The sequence below is a fragment of the Asparagus officinalis genome, chromosome 2 (genome assembly GCF_001876935.1).
Source record: "Asparagus officinalis chromosome 2, Aspof.V1, whole genome shotgun sequence".
NCBI lineage: Eukaryota > Viridiplantae > Streptophyta > Magnoliopsida > Asparagales > Asparagaceae > Asparagus > Asparagus officinalis.
The window spans coordinates 81,813,232-81,820,717 of record NC_033795.1 but is presented as its reverse complement, the minus strand read 5'-3'; the positions used below and the strand labels follow the sequence as shown (position 1 = coordinate 81,820,717).

Below are 7,486 nucleotides of genomic sequence, written 5' to 3'. Positions count from 1 at the left end.
GTTCCTCAGGAGCCACTTTAGATTGAATCTAAGGATGCACCTCTCAATGTATGGATTGAGTTACTTCAATGGACGATCCGCTTCATTTATCAATATCTAAATATCTTAAAACATCTACAAAATAAAAATCATGATATTTGAATATTTCTAACACATTTTTCATTGCCTTATGTTCCTCAGGAGCCACTTTAGATTGAATCTAAGGATGCACCTCTCAATGTATGGATTGAGTTACTTCAATGGACGATCCGCTTCATTTATCAATATCTAAATATCTTAAAACATCTACAAAATAAAAATCATGATATTTGAATATTTCTAACACATTTTTCATTGCCTCTTTGGTTGTGTTATTGTAAAACCATTAATTTTACTATCACTTGATGCATTAGTAAAAACAACCTAATATGTCTAATTTTTTATTTATATGCCATCCTAATCATATAGATCAAAATGAACGGAGTGGATCAAGTAAATTGATTGCATATAATCTAATTTTCAAGGTGCAAAAGTAGACGGTATATATATATATATAGAGAGAGAGAGGAGTATGAATTAAAAAGTGGAGCAAAAAAAGAAGCACAAGGGTAACCTTGTGAAAGTATCCCAGTCCAATTTGTAAGCCGAGAACCATGCCATAGAAGCATCCTATTTTCCACACTGGAGAACTGCATAAAAACACAAGGTATCACATCATAAACACAAGCACTAAGCACGGCTAAATTAAATGGGCACGTCCAATGAGACAATTATACTGAAGAATGCCACCAGCAAAAATATTGCAGATCTAATACTGATATTTCACCTTGTTGAAGCGTTCAATCTCGCCTTCTCTGGAGACTCTGAAAATTTTCTCAATATCAACAGTATAACTTGAATGTGTTTTGGCATGTGTATTCCTCATATACTTCTCTATCTAAAACAAGAAAAATATGTAAATATTGCCTGGAAATTCGTAGAGAAAATAGCATTTATACCAGGTTAGTCCTGTATTGTAAAGAACAGCTGAATGCAAATTTATGATTTCAGCATTTGTTAAGAATACAGTCTCTGTATTCTTAACAGGACACCACCAGGTCCTGGAATCATTTCTGAAGGAAGAACATGACCAAGAAACATTAGGTGATCTATAAGAGAAATATTACCATAGAAAATTCCTCAGAATCAACTCCAACTGGAGTTAGTTCACAACGGAGTTGTTTGTAGCGAGAATACAAAGGATCGTCCTACAAATAAGGGCAAGATGTTACAGCATGATGTAGAAGGCTAAGAAACTGCATATATAAATATATCAAGCAAAGGCATTACTTAATTAAATAATGGAAAATAATATTAGCAGCAGTAGACAAGAAGCAGATTGAAAGTTTACATTACAGCTACAAGGAGGTTGATTTGAATCTTCTTTTCTTTTCTGAAAACTACTGATGCAAATGAACAAAGTGGGTAACTTCTGTCCTCTTCATATCATCTTCCACAAACCCTTTTGAGGAAGTTGCAATATGATAGTTGGATTAATGTAAGCCCACCCAATGTGAAAATCATCACCTACCATCTACCCCCACCTACCACCATTGCTACAGTAACTACCAACCCCCAATAGTATATACCTACCTCATAACAAAGCCAATATATAACCACTTAAGTTTGATTTGTAAGGCATCCAAGTAGCAAGAAAGAGAGAGAGAGAGAAACAAAGAGAAATAAAGAGGGAGAAAAAAAAGTGAGTGGTTGTAAAAGAGTAGTAGTTTGTAGTAGAGAGAGTGTTTATATTGGAGAGAGTATAGAGGGTTGTACTACTAAAAAATAATAATAAAATATTTTTTAGTGTCACCACTCCTCTAAACTCAACAAGTGGTATCAAAGCCACCCTTCTTAAATCAACAATTGGGCGGTCAGGGACCGGCTCTCTCCTACGGTGATCCTATCACGTTTGAAGGTCGAAGTTCGTGCTCAGTCCGAGACTATGAAGTTGGCTGGTCAAGAACTAAACTTGCGTGGAGATACTGAAGCAGTACCACGTCACGATGGCAGATCTGGCAAGTACTACTACTACACTTAAGAAATTTAATGGTAACACTACAGCTATTGAGAGACTTGTATGAATTTCTATTTGCAAGGACAAAACCTCTAGGGGGTCATCGGGGGTGCTAAAACTACAGCACCTCAGAAAGCTGGCAAAACACTAAAGAAGTGAAACATTAAAACCGGTAATTCTATGTATGTGATGAAGAGGACAGCATAAAAAGATCTCGTAGACTATATGCAAGATGCCAGAACTTCGAAAGAGGCATGGCATATGCTCGCCACACTTCTTGAAGAAGAACGACGCTCGACTTTAGCTCTTTGTGAATCAACTGATGACCTTGCAACAGAAGATCTGACAATCAGTTAGTACTTCAAGCAAGTAAAATCACTATGTTCGAATATTGCTCTGTTAGATATTGATTCCAAAGTGTTGGATGCAATGATGCGAAGAATAATCATCCACGGTTTAAGACCGGAGTACCATGGGCTCGTTGCTGCTACACACAGCTGGCCGACTCAACCAACATTATTAGCGTTGGAGAGTTTGCTCGCTACACACGAAACCCTAGTCAAACAAATGGCCGGCGTTTTAATAAAAAGTAAAGATGAAGCACTCTTCAACAGTAAGGAGTGAGGCAAACCAAGAGACGCGAGCAGAGAGGAGTATGGAAAGGTTGGCTCAAGGAGACAACCGGCATAGCCATACACCGACATAACACAACAGCGTGAGGAGCAAGGTGATCGTCGAGCAAGACAACCTAATGGCAGTTGCTACAATTGTGGGAAGAAAGAACACTTTGCCAGAGATTGCTGCTACAGGAGAAGACCTGCAGAGGGCAATGCTGCAACATCGCGCAGATGTCAAGATGATGCAGAATAATGGGATGCCCAAGCATCCATGGCCATCATTGAAGATGCATCAGTCGACTAAGATGAGATTGTTGATATAGCACTAACTTCGATTGTGGAGGAATCTGAGTCCGCACTTGCATCTGTTTCGGGAAGAAATCAGTTACAGTAAAAATTGGAATTACCGACCGTCTACCCCACCTACCACTATTGCTACAGTAATTACCAACCCCCAGTAGTAATTACTGACCCCCCAATAGTATATACTTACCTCATAACAAAACCTATATATACCCCTAAGTTTGATTTGTAAGGCATCCAAGTAACAAGAAAGAGAGCGAGAAAGAGAAAAACAAACTAGAAAAATAAATAGGGAGAAAAAAAACAGTGAGTGGTTGTAAAAGAGTGTAGTAGTTTGTAGTAGAGAGAGTGTTTGTATTGGAGAGAGTATAGAGCGCTATACTACTAAAAAATAATAATTAAAAAAAATATTTTTTAGTGTCCACTCCTCTAAATTCAACACCCAAAGTCTGTCCACCAATAAAAAGACCCATTTTCAGTTTTGCTTCTCCTCTTCAATGCACTTCTTATTGTAATCCCAACTCTCAAGTCCCAATATGCAATTAAGTTGTCCATGTTCTACAAAACCAAAAAATGGAATTTTGTTTTCCTCCTATACGCCTGTTATTCCAAAATCTATTATAACCCTTTCAGTTTCCCCTTAACTATCAGATAGATCTGACATAAATCTCTCATCAAGTTCATCTTATTTATGCACATTGCATGTGCAATAATCTAATAAGGGAGGGGATTAAGTTCGCAATCTGTAGACCTTTGTTACCAATATAACAAGAAGTTGTTCCAGCTGCTAGACAAATGTTAAAGAGGCATAAGTCGAGATTGACCAAGAATAAGTGAAACAGTTCACAAAAAAATGAAGAATGCACTGATTTGAGTGTTTGGTGAATGGTAAAAGACAGGAAGAGGAGAGAAGAAAACAAAACATAACGCGTATCAGAGAGAAATACTGATACCTCTATATAACATGAGTTGCGTTCAATATAATTATGAACATCGTTTTCAGAGACCATGTCATTATGCAAGTTTTGTAACTGTCTTAATAAGTAAAGCAGATTTTCATGTTTACATCCTCTTTGAATTAATTTATATTGTCTGGAAGGAAACAAGAGAAAAGATAAACATAATAAGCTACTAACTACAACCAATTTAGATCAATGAGAAACATACCCCCAATTCAGCATCATCTTTCAGAAGCTTAGTTGCAATCTCAATCTCGCCTAGTGATGCAACCTCCAAGGAAATACAAGAAAGAGCAGTCAAACTACTAGTCAATTAAGAGCATGTTGAGAACCATGTTTTTGTAACAATCACATCATAATCTGTTAAATTAGAAGTGCAATCTGGCAAGCATAGGGGACATTGATAATAATCTGAGCAAGTTGAAACCATAACATCATTAACCAAACACGGTTTACTCTATACCATGTTGCAGAAACAGAGTTCTATGTTTATAAAAGCAGTATATCTTGAATGACTTCATTACAGACTGTGTTAACAAGTACAAGGCTCCACAACGAAGCTTTAGAGGGTATAAAGTTTTGACTGTAGAAATCTTAATAAACCAGCAAGCCTGCACCAGTTTTTGGAGTATCTTAAGCTCAGTAAAAACTTATAAATGAAATAAAAAATGGATGAAGTATTTTCTACACCATCAATAATTGATATTCCCTTAACATAGTACATATCATCTTTACATAATTGATCATGTCAGAAATTATTCTCTAAAAATTATAGAAAGCATAGTCAAATGTTAAAATCTATGATGGACAGTGTGTCATGAGCATGTGCGCGTGAGTGCGTGTGCGTGTACGGGCGAGCAAGTTCTCGAATTTTCAATTCTTATAAGACTATAAAATTTTAGTGAGCTGAGGGAATGAATTTGAAGCTGATTTAAAAATTTTGGTACAGATAATAAAAAAGATATTAAAGTATTAGCAGAAGAGATCCTAAATTACTAAATTAAACAAGATGGTGGATAAAAATTACCATGTCTAGCTTGCACTTTAATTTGTAAGGAGTGTCAATGATGAATTGACCTGCATCACAGCAGTACATATACATGGTTCAGTTCTGAGCTGAGGGAGCCATGAAATAATATCAGCACAAGGTAATCACTTAAAATTATGAAGTGAGCAACTGGAACATACGCATCTTTCTAAAACCAAAGTCATGAGGAATCACGGTGTAGAATTCTCTGCAAAGGGAAAAGAAGAAGAAGAAATGATGCTTAAAGCAAGAAACAAATCGATGCTTATGAAAGAAGTAAACACCACATGATACAGAACATGCAGAAAAGAACTGTTCACCAAGTCTATATAACTTAACATGTAAATAAATTTTGCAAAAATGACACATAAGAAAAGGGAATGACAGCAAAGGTAGAACATACAAAGGAGAAAATTAATTTACTAAGTTCACATAATTTAACATGTTTTGAACTTCAGATGTACACCATATTCATAGGATGGAGCATGAGGGACAATGTTTATTAAAACTATTGAATATTCTCTCCCCCCAACTACTGATCCGGATAAAATCTCTGGAATCGTCCCGGAAACAAATACCATGCAAATCAAGATAATTCCTAACCGGATCACTAGTAATTAACAGTCATCTTCCATTTAGGAGAAACAAGCTTACCCGCTTAACTGTTCAAGTACTTTCCTATCAGGTTGTGAAATCACATCAGAAATTCTCCTCAAGATATCATAACCCTGCAAGCCAATATATATACAACATGACATACTACTGACAAAAGATTTGAAAAAGAAAGAGAAAGGAGGCAAATACCTTTTTGTATCGATCAATCAGACGATTACCCACACACATACAATCACAAAAGCATATACAAACAGACATGAACATACACGAACACGCACGCACGCACACACGAACACACACGCGCATGCAATTGTCATAGTATGAGATATACATGCAATTTTGCCACAAAACACATAGACCGCTTGTAGTTGCATATGCTATCTGGGATCATTTTGGAGGGGCAAAAATAACAAAACACAAAATAATCAGAAAAAAGAGCATATGGAATAAATGCATAAGCATCTAAAAGATCTAGATGCTTATAAATGTATGCAAGTAGTAAGAAAAAAGAAAAAAAAATATCTACTCAAACTATGAATTTATTAATTAAGTTCTCAAGTAAACATAACGTAACATTGTTCAAATGAGTGAATTACTATACAGATAAAAATAGATATAACTTGAGAGTAGTTGACAGGTAACAGACCTTTCCGGACGTACAGATTATGCTTATGCAACCAGAGAGAAGAATGAACAGATATAGAGTAAACTTCTAAGTTGAGAAAGCTTGGCAAAAAAATAACATTTTATAACCAGATGTCACCTGGAATTCACTTTAAATTAATACAATTGAATTGTTGACAGATTCATAGCTAAAGCAACTATATGGAGAGTTCTATAACAAAATTTTAATGTAGTTGGAGCATAATGCTACATGGAAATACATTCAGCTGTATGACAAAAGCATGTGATTGAAGAATCTTTTATATCTTCATTCATATTTATGAATACTGAAAAACTTTAATACTTTTGGCAGAAATATTAAAAAATAGCTGCGGATCAAAATTAACGAGGAACATAGAAATTTTTTATGCTGCTTCTTTCTATAAAATAAAAACAGAGCAAACAAGAACTAAGAAATCTAGAAAAAATATTAATAATTAGATGTTTCAAATCTAATACCAACCTTTAAAATTGTAGATTTGCTTAGCTTGCCAAGTGGCAACTTCTCAGCATTATATCCTAGACAGAGGAAAAAATATATAGGTAAACCTTTTAAATGAATAAAATTTGAAAGGAATGCCCAAGTAAACAAGTTAAAGTATGTAAATTCAGTAAACTCTCCGGCAATTAAAGACATTGATGGTGCAGCCAAACTGTTAATTACTGTATGGGAATGCAGACCCCTTGGATCTTACCAACTCTTAGATCAAATCCCTGGTGCACAGGAAACAATGCGCCATTTCTTACCCCAACCATAAGTACATAGATAATGCTAGAAGTGTCCCAGCACTGCTCATACAAAAAATTATCATATCTCAAATGGTCCAATAGAGGACTCCCATGATACAATACGTTCACAACCAAGAACAAAGATATTGGCCCAAGCCCCAGATGCTCAACCGGAAGCAAGATGTGCAATATTGCTTTATGTGCTGATTTAAAGGGGTGGATTAGGGCCAATGTCCAACTGTATGTTTTGTCTACTTGTTCAGTGGAGATTCAATCTACAAGATGCTCTTTAAGATCCACGAGTTATTGGAAACTCTAACTTCATTAGCAAACTTTTGAAGCTTACTAGAGGAGGAAAGGGTTTCCAAGAAACGTATTCTCAAATATTTCATATTATAAAAATGTCCCCTCAATCATAATGTCTCAGAAATATTACCCCCTCGGTTACTCCTGAGATTAAAATGGAAATAGTCCTTTTCTATTAAGTGGCCTAATATTTCTGTAAAAAGAACCAAGTTCTCCTTTCATTGGATGATGA

At 35.6% G+C, this 7,486-nt stretch overlaps 1 protein-coding gene across 1 annotated transcript in view; it reads right to left on the bottom strand.

Annotated features, from left to right (window-relative positions):
* Positions 1 to 7,486, bottom strand: part of LOC109831833 (poly [ADP-ribose] polymerase 2-A) — a 24,702-nt gene that overhangs the window by 10,170 nt on the left and 7,046 nt on the right. Inside the window, exons 8-15 of the mRNA XM_020399287.1 lie at positions 6,683 to 6,738; positions 5,596 to 5,669; positions 5,103 to 5,149; positions 4,942 to 4,991; positions 4,123 to 4,185; positions 1,146 to 1,226; positions 806 to 916; positions 593 to 668 (exon numbers count right to left, since the gene is read on the bottom strand). Coding sequence (XP_020254876.1) covers positions 593 to 668; positions 806 to 916; positions 1,146 to 1,226; positions 4,123 to 4,185; positions 4,942 to 4,991; positions 5,103 to 5,149; positions 5,596 to 5,669; positions 6,683 to 6,738 — 558 coding nt within the window. The remainder of the gene's footprint in view (positions 1 to 592; positions 669 to 805; positions 917 to 1,145; positions 1,227 to 4,122; positions 4,186 to 4,941; positions 4,992 to 5,102; positions 5,150 to 5,595; positions 5,670 to 6,682; positions 6,739 to 7,486) is intronic.